Source organism: Furipterus horrens, unplaced genomic scaffold (assembly GCF_987537825.1).
Source record: "Furipterus horrens unplaced genomic scaffold, mFurHor1.1.pri manual_scaffold_11, whole genome shotgun sequence".
Classification (NCBI taxonomy): Eukaryota; Metazoa; Chordata; class Mammalia; order Chiroptera; family Furipteridae; genus Furipterus; species Furipterus horrens.
This window is the reverse complement of record NW_028327181.1, coordinates 79,627,489-79,642,331: the sequence shown is the minus strand read 5'-3', so window position 1 is coordinate 79,642,331 and position 14,843 is coordinate 79,627,489. Positions and strand designations below refer to the sequence as shown.

The window sequence follows — 14,843 nt, the reverse complement described above, 5'->3', positions numbered from 1 at the left end:
ACCTGCTAGGGACGTGGTGCTACCCCCTTTTATGGTTGGGGCCTAGCAGACAGTTGAATTGCCCTGATAGAAGCTGTTGGTGGATCTCAGAATTCTGCGAAAGGTTTCCAGAAGCTAGGGTGCTGGAAAGACGGGGATATTAGGCCCTGGGCCTCTGGGGCCACTTGGGATCCTGCACCATCTGCAGAAGTGAGATCCTGAGGGATCCTGGGGCGCCTCTGACTGCTTTCAGCAGCCTCCCCGGCTTCCCAGGAAAACTTTCTGTCTGCTTTCCTGTCTGACCAACCGGTTTCTGGTGCAGCTACCTCACCTCCAACAGCCTTTCCCAGGGAGCCCCCGTGGATGGGGGTGGGTCTGTGAGACACCAGGTGCTGCTGGAGGCCCTGAGCGCTTTCTGCTCTGGGAGTGTTGGGAGGGGTCAGCAAGATGAGGGAGACCAGGGCTGAGTTGGGGCATCTAGCTTTTAACTGCCTTACCCCCGCATGGGGCTCACCCCACTCTGGCTGGAGGTCAGAGAGGCAAGCCCAGGACTCATGTGGATATCCCTCCCTGGGCCCGGTGCCCTTCTGTCCCCCACTCCCTCCACCACAGTCCACTGCAGCCCTTGGGTTTGTCATGGGAGAAAGGAGTCATGGGCAGGGCCTGGGGAAGCCGGTGGCTGGGCCAGCCAGTGGGACGCCCCAGTGGGGCCAGCTGATATCCTGCCCCTTCTTTGTGTCCCCAGCAGCCACCATGGACGTGATGAACCTGATTGAACAGCCCATCAAGGTGACAGAGTGGCAACAGACGTACACCTACGACTCGGGCATCCACTCGGGCGCCAACACTGGTGTGCCCTCGGTCAGCAGCAAGGGCATCATGGAGGAGGAGGACGCCTGCGGGCGCCAGTACACCCTCAAGAAGACCACTACCTACACCCAGGGGGTGCCTCAGAGCCAAGGTTGGGAGCCCTGGGGGCTATTCCTTGGGAATACTCCCATCAGAAAGCCAGGCTGGGCCCTGCAGAGAGGTCAGGGTAAAAGGAGGCAGACTTAAGGGGCCTCTAATCCGAGGGGGTAGGCACAGCTGCCTTAGAGTGCCCCCATCCGAGAAGGAGGCAGATTCCTCATTGTGAACCTCTAGAATGGAGGCGCGGTATAGATCCTGCCTACCAGTCTGAAGGAACAGACAGTCTTTGCCTTCCACAAATCTGCAGTATGACGAGGTGTCGCCATTGCTCTCACAACCCCACGGACTGTGGAAATACATCGTCCTTTTGTTCTAGGACCTTCAAGTCTGGTGGGGAGGCAGAGCTCCAGCCCTTGGGGAGTCCCCAGTCTGGTAGAGGAGGTGCAGTTCTCAAGCCTGAGAGCTCTTGGTGGGGGGTGAGGAGGAATCAAGACTGGCACGTGGAATATGCTGACATGGAAATGGGCCAAGGTCAGGTGGTGAAGTGGCCGACCCAGCATTCAGGTGGGAACGCCAGGCCAGTGTCTCCTCCCACTTAATTGGAGGGTAGAAACTGCCTCCCTCTCCCCGGGGCATCTGGACGCTGGCCAGGGCAGTGCCGCCTGGGAAACCTGGGCAACTATGTTTGGGACTCCCAGGTCCACCCAAGAGGTGGAACCTGGAGTCTGAGCTAAGAACCCATCTCCTGCTTTCTGAAACCCGCTGTCCTGACTTTCCCTCCGATCTGCTGTAGGATACTGGGTGTCTACTGCCTCTGAGTCTTGATTTGCCTGTCCATATAATGGGAGAGTTGTTTCCTTTGGGGATGATGTGGGTATAATTAGAATCATGAGATTTCAGGGTTGAAGAGAAGCAGGTTGTCTCATCTGACCTTTACCTAGTTGTTAAGGGAGGGACACAGAGTCGGGGTTTGTGCTCTGGAGTCAGATTGTCTGAGTTCAGATCCCAGCTTAGGTTCCTGTAACCTTTCTGTGACTCAGTTCTTCCAGCTATAAAGTGGAGATAATAATAGTACTTATCTCGTAGGGTTGTCGTAAGATTAAATGAAGAAATACAAGAAAAATGCTTAATTCATTGCCAGGTGCATAATAAATACTCCAAAAATGTTAGCTATTCCTATTAATATTAATACCCACTGACGTGTTTGTGGTGAGATGTACCAGACACATGAATCTTTTTCAGAGGAATTCACAACTATTACCTCATTTAATTCTCATAAGCATCCCCTGTGGTAGACAGAACAGATAGTAGCCCATTTTATAGATGACATACTGAAGTGATGGTGACCTCCCCAACGTCGCTGGTTAGAGGCAGAATTGTAGGTGGTGTGCTGGGCCTTTGGTTGGGCGGCAGCCCAGAGAATATCCAGGTGGGCTATTTGCACAGCCTGCCCTGCTCCCCGGGTTCCCCTTGCCGGCCTTCTACAGCTCAGTCCCCATCCATTGGTCCCTAGGTGACCTGGAGTACCAGATGTCCACAACAGCCCGAGCCAAGCGGGTGCGGGAGGCCATGTGTCCTGGCATGACGGGGGAGGACAGCTCGCTACTACTGGCCACTCAGGTGGAGGGGCAGACCACCAACCTGCAGCGGCTGGCCGAGCCGTCCCAGCTGCTCAAGTCGGCCATTGTACATCTCATCAACTACCAGGATGATGCTGAGCTGGCCACCCGGGCCCTGCCGGAGCTCACCAAACTGCTTAATGACGAGGACCCGGTCCGTGAGAGCCTTAGCTGGGGTGGGGGCAGACGGGGAAGGGAGAGGTCAGGTGTCCACAGGGGAGGTCCTACCCAGGATAGAGGGAGGTCATTGACCCAGAGCCCCATCAGCAGGAACGGTTTAACCTGGGTCTCTATGAGCTTTGTGAAGGGATCTCCTGGTCACCTCCTTCTCACAGTGGCAGCTGGACCTGGTGGATCTGCTCACTTCCATGCTTCCCTCCACTCCTCCAGGTGGTAGTGACCAAGGCGGCCATGATTGTGAATCAGCTATCAAAGAAGGAGGCATCTCGGAAGGCCCTGATGAGCTCTCCCCAGCTGGTGGCAGCTGTGGTGCGTACCATGCAGAACACCAGCGACCTGGACACGGCCCGCTGTACCACCAGCATCCTGCACAACCTCTCCCACCACCGTGAAGGGCTGCTTGCCATCTTTAAGTCTGGTGGCATCCCTGCCCTGGTTCGCATGCTCAGGTACCTACCCCTTACTGGGGTGGCCCAGGGCCTCCCTCACTTGAGCTTCCCCTGCCCTTCCCTGGGCTTCCATATAATATTCATTGAGCACCTACTATGTGCCAGGTGCAAAACCATGGCCAGTCTTGGTGCTTCGCTGCTCATATCGTGAGCAGGTTAGTTGTGAGGCTGCAATATAGACTAGGGCAGAGGTGTGTCTGAGATTGCTCAGACCTCTGAGAAGCTGTTGACTCTAATGCAGGGTTGATGCATGAGTGGAGTTTGGCTGTTGTAAATGAAGGGAAGAGTATTCCAGGGGAGGGTACAACATGTTCCCTTGCCACCTTATCTTTCTGGCCTTGCAATGTTGATTGGCCTCTTTCCTCATCCCCATACTGGGTGGTGAGTTCCTTGAGGGTACATATTGATCTTACTCCCTTCTGAGGCCCTTGCAGACCTCTCTAGCATGTGGTCTTCTATGTACTATTTATTCTAGATGGAAGGGACAGGTATCAAGGGGACCTATTCTCTGCTCGCACCAGGCTGGGAGCCTAGGAGCAGGGGTATCATGGTCCCAGTGGGGAGAGGACAGGTGGCTGTGTGCTCTGTGCATAAAAGTGGGCTCGGCTCAGGGACCGTGAGATTTCAGCAAAGGGCTGTTTCCATGGGGATGTTGGCACTAGAGAAGGGTTTCAGGGGAAGGCGGCCTATATTTATGCTAGGCCCCTGGGATCTAGCTCACCTTAGCCCCATGTCCACCATCCCAGCTCCCCCGTGGAATCGGTCCTGTTCTATGCCATCACCACGCTGCACAACCTGCTGCTCAACCAGGAGGGCGCCAAGATGGCGGTGCGCCTGGCCGATGGGCTGCAGAAGATGGTGCCCCTGCTCAACAAAAACAACCCCAAGTTCCTGGCCATCACCACGGACTGCCTGCAGCTCCTGGCCTATGGCAACCAGGAGAGCAAGGTGGGCCCCTCCCTGACCCCAAACAACACTCACAGTCCACCATTACATCACCTTCTGTCTAGTAGCTGCGACCTGAGACTGCTTGCCTTCCGACTGTTTTTAGGTTAAATGTGTATGTATGTGCAATTATTTTATTATATAACTGGCTATTTGGAGGATAAGGAAAAGGAAAAATCATTTTCCTCTCATGACCAAGGTTATCTTGATGTGCTTCCTCCAGTGCCATCCTGTGGGCATTTCATACGTAGCTATAGTCGTAGCAAATGTATAACTGCGTTAGTTTTCTACATGACATTAAAAACATTTTCTTGTTGTATTGTCCTCAAAATCATCCTCTATAATGACAAGTAGCATTTCATTAAGTGGAGGTCCCAGATTTATTTTGAGCAATGCAATCTGCATTGCTCTTGATTTTCCACCTTTGTAAGCAATGCTACAATGAACATCTTTGGGCCCACAACTTTTCCCAAACAGTGGAAAATTTTTCATGAGCAAAGCTAAAGTTTTTAATATTTCTAGGCTTTTATCTCAATTGGCAGATTCTTTTCCAAAATGATTGTATTATTCACAGTGCCATTAGTGGTGATGTTTGTTAGTACAGTTTCACCTTGTCAGCATTGTGTATTATCATTTTTTCAAGATTTTGGCTTATTTAATAGGCACAAACTCTATTCAGGTTTTTAGCTGAAGTTCAGTAATGGCAGCTTTGTCAACTCCTTTTTCCTTCCTTGTTCGTTGTCATATTCCCTGTCTGTCATACACTCGTTCTGCCCTGCCCCTCACAGCTCATCATCTTGGCCAACGGAGGACCCCAGGCCCTTGTGCAGATCATGCGCAACTACAGTTATGAGAAGCTGCTCTGGACCACCAGCCGCGTGCTCAAGGTGCTGTCGGTGTGTCCCAGCAACAAGCCTGCCATCGTGGAAGCCGGTGAGTAGCGCGGCCTGCGGCGAGCGGGGCCAGGGTGGGGCCCAGGCTAGCGGCCAGGCTCAGTTAGCTGTGTTCCCCTGTGGCTGACGGGACCCCTGTTCTCCACCGCAGGTGGGATGCAGGCTCTGGGCAAACACCTGACGAGCAACAGCCCCCGCCTCGTGCAGAACTGCCTTTGGACCCTGCGCAACCTCTCAGACGTGGCCACCAAGCAGGTGAGGAAACCCTTCGGGCCTGGGTTCACCTCTTCAGCCCCCTTGTCTTCCTGTCTTACCACGTCCAGCCCCTAGTCTAGGAGTCTGACCTTGGGAGCCATGGGAGGCCTAAGGCCCCTAATTCTTGCTGTGTTGTGGCTGAGGCTTGAAGTACCCTGAAGACCCTCATCCCTTTAGCTTGAGGCTCTAATCTCTATTAGGAATTTGGGAAGGGGGATCAATGAAGGGGGCTGATTTTCTAAGCTGGGTTTCAGGTGTACTGGATGAACAGTTTTGATGTCGACTTTGGCTCAGGGAGCAGTAGGGTGCCAAGAGGCAGCTTGGAAGCCCCAGTGGCTAAAAACACGATTTAAGAAAGAAAAAAATATATAGTTTCAGGAGAAGTCTCCTGATCCCTCCTTACAACCTGGCTATCTTTCATAAGAGCCCCCATCAATAGGCCGTTTAATGAGCACCTGCCATGTGCTGGACTCTGGGACACTATCCTGTTCGCCCCTCCTAGCACTTGGAGGTGGAGTGTGGGGCAGGGTTGTGGAGATGAAGAAACAGAGGCTCAGGGGGTAAGGCCCTTGGGCACAGCTAAGGAACGGCAGAGCTGGGATGTGAACCTAGGACTGTCTGTCTGTCCCCAGAGCCTGGGGTCTTCCTGTTCCATCACAATGGCCCCATGGCACCCACTGGGAAAAGCGTGGCTTCTGGGTGAGGGCTCTTTCCTGACAGCGGATTTGGCCTAAGGGTCACTGAGGGGGCAGCTGTGAAGACCCAGAAAGGAGAAAGGAGAAGCGTGTAAAAATGGGTCGGCTGGGCCACCGAAGCCTGTGGCCTCCTCCTCATCTTCCTCCTGGCCTGGGGGCTGCCCTTGGCCTGAGTGGGGTTCTGCCTGGGCCTGAGGGTGCAGAGGAGGAGCAGGGGAACTAGAGGAAAGAGCATGGAGCTTAGAGACAGGCCTGGCTTCAGATCCAGCCTACTAGCTGTGGGGCCCAGGGCCAGCCGCATGACCTCTATGAGTCTCACTTGCCCCATGGGGGAGCACTGGCCTCCCAAAGGTGTCGGCAGGATCCCAGGGATGAAGGTTCCCTGGCACCCAGGCAGGCCCCATTGAGTACCAGCTGAGTGGGCTCCCGACCCAGTCAGGTCATCTCGCTCCCCTGGGACAAACATGGGAGCCCTTGGGCGTCTCTCACTGCCTTCCCCCGGCCGCAGGAGGGCCTGGAGAGTGTGCTGAAGATCCTGGTGAACCAGCTGAGTGTGGACGATGTCAACGTCCTCACCTGCGCCACGGGCACGCTGTCCAACCTGACGTGCAACAACAGCAAGAACAAGACGCTGGTGACACAGAATAGCGGCGTGGAGGCGCTCATCCATGCCATCCTGCGCGCCGGTGACAAGGACGACATCACGGAGCCTGCTGTCTGTGCCCTGCGTCACCTCACCAGCCGCCACCCCGAGGCTGAGATGGCCCAGAACTCCGTGCGCCTCAACTATGGCATCCCGGCCATTGTCAAGCTGCTCAATCAGCCCAACCAGTGGCCACTGGTCAAGGTACAACCAATGCTGTGGGGGGTGGAGGGGGGCGGGGGTGGGGATAAGGCCAGGGGAAGGAGAGCTCTGCAGTCAGGATTAGGTGGTGTATCGGCATAGGCCAAGCTGCTGTGACAGAGAGGCCCTAAGACAGAAACTCAGTCCTCTCTCATGGAATGGTTTAGACCTACATGGTGGCCCCGATCCTGAGACCCAGAATCTTTTTTCTTGTAGCTCGGCCATCCCCAAGGGCACAGCTTCAAAGTTTTAATATGTACATGACCACCTTGGGCTGGCTCATTAAACGGCAGGTTTGGATTTGCTAGGCCTTGTGGAGCAGGGGGCGGTGAGATTCTGCATTTTCTAACAAGCTCCTACGTGTTTCTGTGGGTCCAGAGAGCTCATTTCTTATGCTAGAGGGTCTGAACGAGAGAGTTGTGCTCACAGCAGTGGTGGACTCTGTCACCCCCGCTAATGCATTCAGGCCCCAGAAGAGTGGAAGGCTAGCAGTGACCAGGAAGTGGGACATGTCGTCACTTTAGCCACACCCTGGAACCTGGTCATCTGGCTACATCTAATCTAGGTGCAAAGAGGCTAGCGATGTGTCATGTGTCAGAGGGCCATGTGTCCATTAAAACTCGAGTAATGCTAAAAAAGACAAGGGATAGAGAGAATTCTGGGGGATACCTGGTGTCTGCCACGGGGAGTCAGGGTGTGAAGTGGTGAGGCCTTCTTCTCAGGAGAGTCAGCTAGCATTAGCTAAATTCTAGACAATTTAACAGTGCAGATAAAAATTACGATGATTATATACATTAAAAAGAAATTCATAATGAGACTAAAAGGACAGCTGTGGCCCCTCCTTGGGCTTGGTACTGGCTGCAAGCCTGAGGTGGGGGAGGGGTTTCCATCCTGACCCAGCAGCTAACTGACAGGTGACTGTGGCGGTTGCTCTACCCTGTGCTCATGTCCTCACCTCTCATGTGGTTTTCATCCCTGCCCTCTGGGCTTCTTGTTTTGAGGAGCAATTTAGATGATAAATTGCTTTGCAAGACCCTGAGGGATCCTGGGAGGCCAGAGTGGCTCCTGAGAGTCGGGGGACCCTAGGGAGGAGACCACGGCCCGACTGGGGATTGATTACTGTATGAGCAACACCAAAGGAGGAGGCTTTGGGGTCGACTGGAGCAAGGACCCCCTGATAGTCAGGGTTTGGGAACTATCAGAAAAGCCAGTATGACTCTGTTGGCTCTGCAGGCAAAGGTAGTAGAGGGGATAAGGGTGAGGGTCAGGGCATGGGAGCTGGCAGAATGTTCTGGGATAGGATATTATTTTAGTGGGGGCTGTTAGACAGATGAGAATCCATAGATCCTACGGACTAAGGGACATGGGCTGGGGTGGTCTCATTCTCTGGAGATCTTCCAGCACGTCCATGTCCAGCCTGGGGGACAGAGAGATGATAGGGGAGGAGGAGATGATGCTGGGAAATTGGGATCCTCCAGACACCCGAGAAATAACCCTGATGGTTGTCTCTTCTCTTGGCCAGGCAACCATCGGCCTGATCAGGAACCTGGCCCTGTGCCCAGCCAACCATGCCCCACTGCAGGAGGCAGCGGTCATTCCTCGCCTCGTCCAGCTGCTGGTCAAGGCCCATCAGGATGCCCAGCGCCATGTGGCTGCAGGCACACAGCAACCCTACACGGTAAGTGAGCTGTGCTGCCTGTGACCGCCCTTGCTGGGGCCGGGATGTTCTCTGTGTGAATGTGTGTGAACGTGCGTGCACGTGAGTGTGTACTCGGGGACGCCACTCCAAGGACCGGCGAGGTCTGTCAGAGTGCTGGGGGCTCACCTGTTGCCGTGCCCCAACGCCTCCTCTTGTGCAGGACGGCGTGAGGATGGAGGAGATTGTGGAGGGCTGCACTGGAGCCCTGCACATCCTTGCCCGGGACCCCATGAACCGCATGGAGATCTTCCGACTCAACACCATCCCCCTGTTTGTGCAGGTGAGCCTGGGGTGGGTGGGCAGGGGAGGCCCCCCGACCCCTGCTTATCCCCACTGCTCAACTAGGAAGGCTGGCAGCCGTGGTCAGGTGATCCGTGCAGTGTGGTTATTGTTTTGCTTTGCAGCATTCTTTCCTTTTTGAGTATCAGTGTGAACTCATAGATTTTTAGGAAAGGTTTTTTAATCATATAGGAAAGGCTTTATGCTATGTCAGATGAGAAAATAGGATATACAGACGACTGATAAAAATCCAGTGGAAATATGCCCACGTGTTAACAGAGGCTGTGTCTGTCTGGGAGGGGAGCTGTGGCCGGCTCTTTTCCGTTTATTCATACTTTTCTTGGACTTTCTACTCTTTCTAGTGTGAGCTTGCGTTAAAGCCAGAAAGGGGAGGCAGAGACTGGCAGGGCTCTGCGGGTTGTGGCCCGCCAGCCTTACCCCTCCCCTGTGCCCCCCCCCCCCCCCCCAGCTCCTGTACTCGTCCGTGGAGAACATCCAGCGTGTGGCCGCCGGGGTCCTGTGCGAGCTGGCCCAGGACAAGGAGGCAGCCGACGCCATTGATGCCGAGGGGGCCTCGGCCCCACTCATGGAGCTGCTTCACTCCCGCAATGAGGGCACTGGTGAGAGGCTGTGCTGGGGTGAGGGGCCGAGGGAGGGGGTGGGCCTGGCCCCCCAGCCACGGCGGCGGCAGGTGCCTGATGTGGCCTTCCCCCTCTGCTCAGCCACCTATGCCGCGGCTGTCTTGTTCCGGATCTCCGAGGACAAGAACCCAGATTACCGTAAGCGCGTGTCCGTGGAGCTCACCAACTCCCTCTTCAAGCACGACCCTGCCGCCTGGGAGGCTGTGAGTATCCCCCGTCGGGCACGGCCCGCGCTGTGCCAGATGCTCGCTGCACGGGGACAGCGCTTCTGTGGGGGCCCTACTGTCCCAGTGACTTTGTAGATTTTTATTTCACCATCAGATCACTTATGACGATTCTCAGGAGACAGGAAGAGTAGGTTGAACCATCTGTCTGTTTTCGACCTACAAAAATGGCAGTTTAATTTTGCCCAAACTAATATAAAGTGTTGAGGCAGCAGTGCGTTTTTCTAACTTGCACAAAAGTTCTATATAGGCTATGGGGCTGCCCTGATCCTGGGTGGGGTAGCTCTCAGCACCCATTCTTTTTTTTTTAAATAAGCATTTCTATTTTTTCTTTTTTTTTTTTAAAGATTTTGTTTGTTTATTTTTAGAGAGAGGGGAAGGGAGGGAGATAGGGAGGGCGAGAAACATCAATGTGTGGTTGCCTCTTGCGTGCCCCAAGCTGGGGACCTGGCCCGGCAAGCCAGGCATGTGCCCTGACTAGGAATTGAACCAGCGACCTTTTGGTGTGCAGGCCAGTGCTCGATCCACTGAGCAACAGCAGCCAGGGCTCGGTACCCATTCTTGAGTCCTCTCTCCTCCAGTCCCTTTCTCAGGGCTGTTCTTGTTCTGTGGGTGCCCCTAAGCATGATTGGGGGGACCCTTTACCTGGGGGAGGTGCCTGAGGAGAGGAGTTCATCAGGGTACTGGGTAACCCCATTTCATCTTCTGTTCCCTCAAGGGGTCTTTGCTTTGTCCCTGGCCCCCTTTATAGAAGCCTCTCTAGCTGCCCACCCGCAACCCCTGTGTTTTCTACCTTTCCCCACCCCCCTCAGTGTTTCTCTCTGTGTCCTTCCTCAGGCCCAGAGCATGATCCCCATCAATGAGCCCTATGCAGATGGTAAGTGGGTGCAGAGTTCTCAGGACCCTAGAGAGCAGGGGAGGCAGCCTGGGGGTGTGAGTGAGGGATATTGTATCTCCAGGACTAAGGGACCGTTGGCAGCTACTTTTCAGTACCCACATGAGCTCCTGTCCAGGTCCCCTGATGTGGGATTTAGGGAGGTGGGTCAGACCCACTGGGGTCAGGCAGAGGTAGGGGAAGTGGCCAAGGGCGGTCCAGATACCCCCGCAGGGTGGCCTGCAGACCCTGGACACAGTCCCCCTTCTCCTTCCCAGACATGGATGCCACCTACCGCCCCATGTACTCAAGTGACATGCCCCTGGACCCCCTGGAGATGCACATGGACATGGACGGGGACTATCCCATCGATACCTACAGCGAGGGCCTCCGGCCCCCCTACCCCACTGCAGACCACATGCTGGCCTAGCCGGTTTCACCTCAGTATGGCACTTTCCACTTTGCAGCCTCTTTCATGCCTGTGGGCTGCTGAGATACACTTTCCCTTCCCTCTAGAGCAGCGGTTCTCAACCTGTGGGTCGCGACCCCTTTGGGGGTCGAATGACCCTTTCACAGGGGTCACCTAAGACCATCGGAAAACACCCATATAGTTACATATTGTTCTTGTGATTCATCACTATGCTTTAGTTATGTTCAATTTGTAACAATGAAAATACATCCTGCATATCAGATATTTACATTACAATTCATAACAGTAGCAAAATTACAGTTACAAAGTAGCAACGAAAATAATTTTATGGTTGGGGGTCACCACTACATGAGGACCTGTATTAAAGGGTCACAGCATTAGGAAGGCTGAGAACCACTGCTCTAGAGCCTCCTTCTCACAGAGGCTCTCTCATGTTTCTATTGAAACTGCGTCCTTTCGGGAGAGAATGAGTGTGGGGCCTTTTGCTCTTGAGCTCCCTCAGGGAAGGTGTGCCTTGGCTGCCTTAGTTCTTTTGTCTTTGCTGGGGATGTGGAGTCCTGCCCCCTCTGTGGGTGGTGGATGGGGGACGTGGGAATGGTACGAGCTTCCAGGGGACACAGGCCTGCCCCGAACCCTCTGTGTCTGTCCCACCCCCCAGGTGCGGCTCCTCATCTGAGAGACTCTGTGCTGACGACTGGGCGAGACAGAAAAGTGCCTGAGCCGGGGGGACCAGGGCCATGACTTCCTGCCGAGCCCTGTGCCTCTGTAGGGTCTTTCTTGGGATGGTGATACACTCCTGCTTCTCTGGTCCAGGCTGCGAGTCCATGGCAGCCCAGTGCTCCCTCCCCAGCCCTGTGGCCTGCCCACTAACGCTTTAGGTTCTCTCCCCCGAGCAGTTCCCCCATCCCTGCCCTGGCTGCCTGTCTCCAGCCACCTGGGCTCCCAGGGTTTTGGTTCCTTCTCTGGGTCTGATTTTCTCATCGAACTCCACCCGACCAACTGTCCTGAACCCCTGGGGTCTCCAGGATCCAGGTTCAAGGCTCAAAGCACCAGAATCCAAAGCTCTGCTTGAAAAGTTCAGGGACTGTCCAGGGAGATGGGGCAGTGATGTGGAGAATGAGTCCCCCACTCCAGGACCCTGCCTGCCTCTCTCCCCAGGATGCTCAGTTGGCTTTGGCCCCCTCCTAGGGGAACTCTGGGGACAGCTCCCTCACAGCCCTGTCCTCCCCACACGACTGCCCTCCCTGACCCCAGAAGTGCTCTTGGCTGACCCCTCTGGTGTGCGGTGAGGGGCTTTCTCTCCCCCTTCCTGTTTCAACCCACCCCCCGACCTCTTGCACATGGGTATGGGGACTGGGAGGGGTCCCTGCGGAGTTTTATTATCGCTTTATGTTTTTGGTTATTGGTTTTTTTGTATAGACCAAAGCAATGAAAATAAAACTAACACACAGATCCATTGGAGGCTGTCTGGGGGCATGGGATGGGAGACGGGGGCTCCCTTAGCAGCCTCGTCACCTCCTTGGCTAGATCCCAAGTGTCCTCATGGCCACCTTGTTTGTGGGAAAGACACCGAGAGAGGAGGGTTGGGAGAAAAGGATGCTTAGGGAGGCAGAGCTGATTTAATGCAATACAAACCTGTAGGGCTCCTACTTAGAACCTTAGGAGGCTAAGAGGGGCTAAGAGATAACCTTCAGGGATGCCAGGCCTGACTCTTCTCTCCCATGGGCCACACCCGTGTTGGCCTCTCAGCCTCCAGCCCTGCCCTCTCCGGCCTGAATGTACATTTGGTGGCTTCCGCTGGGTGTAACCCTGTGGCCTGTGGCTTGCAGGCCAGACCCCTCTGTGGTCTGCGGCGGGCCCCCCCGTACCCTGCCCGCCTCCCCTGGCCCCTCAGTCAGCATCCTGCACACTGTTTCTTGCCTCCTGATTTTGTCCGTGCTGGTCCCGCTGCCTGGGAGCCCCTCACCTGCTCACGCATTGGGATCCAGTTCAGCCATCGCTCCAGGACCTCCCTGCTCCCAGCCAGACTGAGCTGCTGCCCCTTCTCTGCTCCGTGATGCCCTGTGCATGGCTGTCATTTCCTTGTCACGTTGGTGTAACTGTCAGCTTCTGTGGCAGTCCCCCACCCGCATCCCCAAATTCTCATTCCTGGGGGTGCGAGTCACAGCACACCTGCCGAGCCTGAGAACCCACGGCACCTGTGCTCCTGCCAGGCCTGTTGCGTTGGTTCTGTTGCCTGGAGCCCGGGCAGTGGAGGGAGGCCATGAGCTGGCTAACACCGGCGCTGTGGCGGTGCTGGGGGGAGGGCGGGGAGCCTGTTCAGGAGGCAGCTAAAAGGTGTGGGCACGAGGGTATGAGATGCTGAACTGAGCTCTGCTGAGGGAGCCATGGCAGAGGAGGGGACAGGGTTCTCAGAGATCTTAATGCACTTTCTCTGTACTCTGTTCGGGGCCTGTCTTAGTCTGTCAGGCTGCTATAACAAATTGCCATAGACTGGTGGCTTAAATAACAGGCATTTCTCAGTTCTGCTCAGAGAAGGAAAACTCTGACTCCAAAAAACCTCCGCTGCCTTGCGGCATACCTCTTCAGGGGAAAGGCTAAGGGAGTAAACCCCGACAGAAAATCCGGAGCCGGAGTCCCTAAGGCGGTTTGACGTTGTAGTCAACACCGGCAACTCCTGCGGCGCACCTGAACCCAAGCTGTATCGACTCCGTCTTTCCCTTGGACCCTTCAGCTGCGAAGAGAGGGGGGGTCTGCTGCATGGGCAACAGCAGACCCTCCATATTACCCTGCCCAGGCTCTGTAGCTTCAGCATCATCGCAAGATGTCGATTCAACACGGGAGGAGACAGATACCGTGTCACTCCCGAGTCGGACTGCACAGCCATTCTCGGTGGTGCAGATAGACTCTTAAGAAGCTACACCATCGTCTCTCGAGACGGATGGCTGCCGACCGACCGACCTCTCAGTTCTGGAGGCTGGAAATTCAAGATCAAGGTACCAGCAGGTTCAGTCAGCTTTTAGATCCCTGTGTTCCCATGGCCCTTCCTTGGTGCATGTCCCTGAAAAGGTAGTGCGATCTCTCTCCCTCTTAGAAGGGCACTAATTTCATCATGAGGGTCCCACCCTCATGCCTTCAAAGTAGCTGTGTCCCAAAGACCCTGCCTCTAAGTGCCATCACACTGGGGCTTCAACATAAAAGTGGAGGAACACAAACATTCAATCCATAACAGGACCTCCTCAGGAAACACTCAGCTTGGATCGTTGAGAATCTGGGAGAGAGTTTACAAAGGATCTGGTGAGGCCAGTGGAAGAATCCCCCTGCCCCTGGCCAGTCTTTGCAAAAGAGGACTGGAGACAACTAACAAGGAAGGATCGCTCCCTCAAATGTAGTAGCAGGCAGCGAGACACGGGCGGCAAAGCCCCCATGTTAATGGTTAATGCTAGTCATGACAGCTTCATGTTAGGTGCTGAGCGTCCTGGCAGCTTGGCCAGAAAGGGAAACAAATTCAACTTCATCTCAATGGAGTGAGTTGGCCGATTCTTCAGTTTTCAAGTAGGAGCTGTCTGAGACCCGGAACCGTGAGAAAGTCAGTTCCCTTCTCTGAACCTCAGTTTCCTCATCTGTAAAATGGGCATAATACCATCTCCGCCTACTGACCGTGAGGGTGAGATGAGAAAGCACAGGGATTCCAGGCAGAAAGGAGGGGAAAGGGTGAGAGGCTTCTTCCAAGAGACGCTTTTCCTTTTTGTTTTCCAAAAGGAGTATCCACCAGGGACATAGCTGGACGTCAGCTGGAAACTGTCACATGACCCTCCCTTGTTGCATGGGAAGCTGAGAAATGGAGACTGCTTGAGCTGCACACATTGCCCCCTTGATAAAAATCAGGGTCCTGAGTAGTATGAAAGGGGACATAGGAGATGTGGGT

At 54.7% G+C, this 14,843-nt stretch overlaps 1 protein-coding gene across 6 annotated transcripts in view; it reads left to right on the top strand.

Moving 5' to 3' along the window:
- Positions 1 to 12,367, top strand: part of JUP (junction plakoglobin) — a 30,464-nt gene extending 18,097 nt beyond the window's left edge. For 5 of the 6 annotated variants that reach the window (XM_090291329.1, XM_090291326.1, XM_090291327.1 and 2 more), the window contains exons 2-15: positions 725 to 940; positions 2,402 to 2,661; positions 2,898 to 3,136; positions 3,883 to 4,084; positions 4,870 to 5,014; positions 5,126 to 5,229; positions 6,433 to 6,771; positions 8,291 to 8,446; positions 8,628 to 8,747; positions 9,216 to 9,366; positions 9,469 to 9,590; positions 10,449 to 10,488; positions 10,764 to 10,929; positions 11,574 to 12,367. In XM_090291329.1, the coding sequence (XP_090147455.1) occupies positions 733 to 940; positions 2,402 to 2,661; positions 2,898 to 3,136; positions 3,883 to 4,084; positions 4,870 to 5,014; positions 5,126 to 5,229; positions 6,433 to 6,771; positions 8,291 to 8,446; positions 8,628 to 8,747; positions 9,216 to 9,366; positions 9,469 to 9,590; positions 10,449 to 10,488; positions 10,764 to 10,915 (2,238 nt within the window). In that variant the 5' untranslated portion in view covers positions 725 to 732 and the 3' untranslated portion in view covers positions 10,916 to 10,929; positions 11,574 to 12,367. The remainder of the gene's footprint in view (positions 1 to 724; positions 941 to 2,401; positions 2,662 to 2,897; positions 3,137 to 3,882; positions 4,085 to 4,869; positions 5,015 to 5,125; positions 5,230 to 6,432; positions 6,772 to 8,290; positions 8,447 to 8,627; positions 8,748 to 9,215; positions 9,367 to 9,468; positions 9,591 to 10,448; positions 10,489 to 10,763; positions 10,930 to 11,573) is intronic. The other variant, XM_090291328.1, reaches the window with a different exon arrangement.
- Positions 12,368 to 14,843: the final 2,476 nt, after the last annotated feature.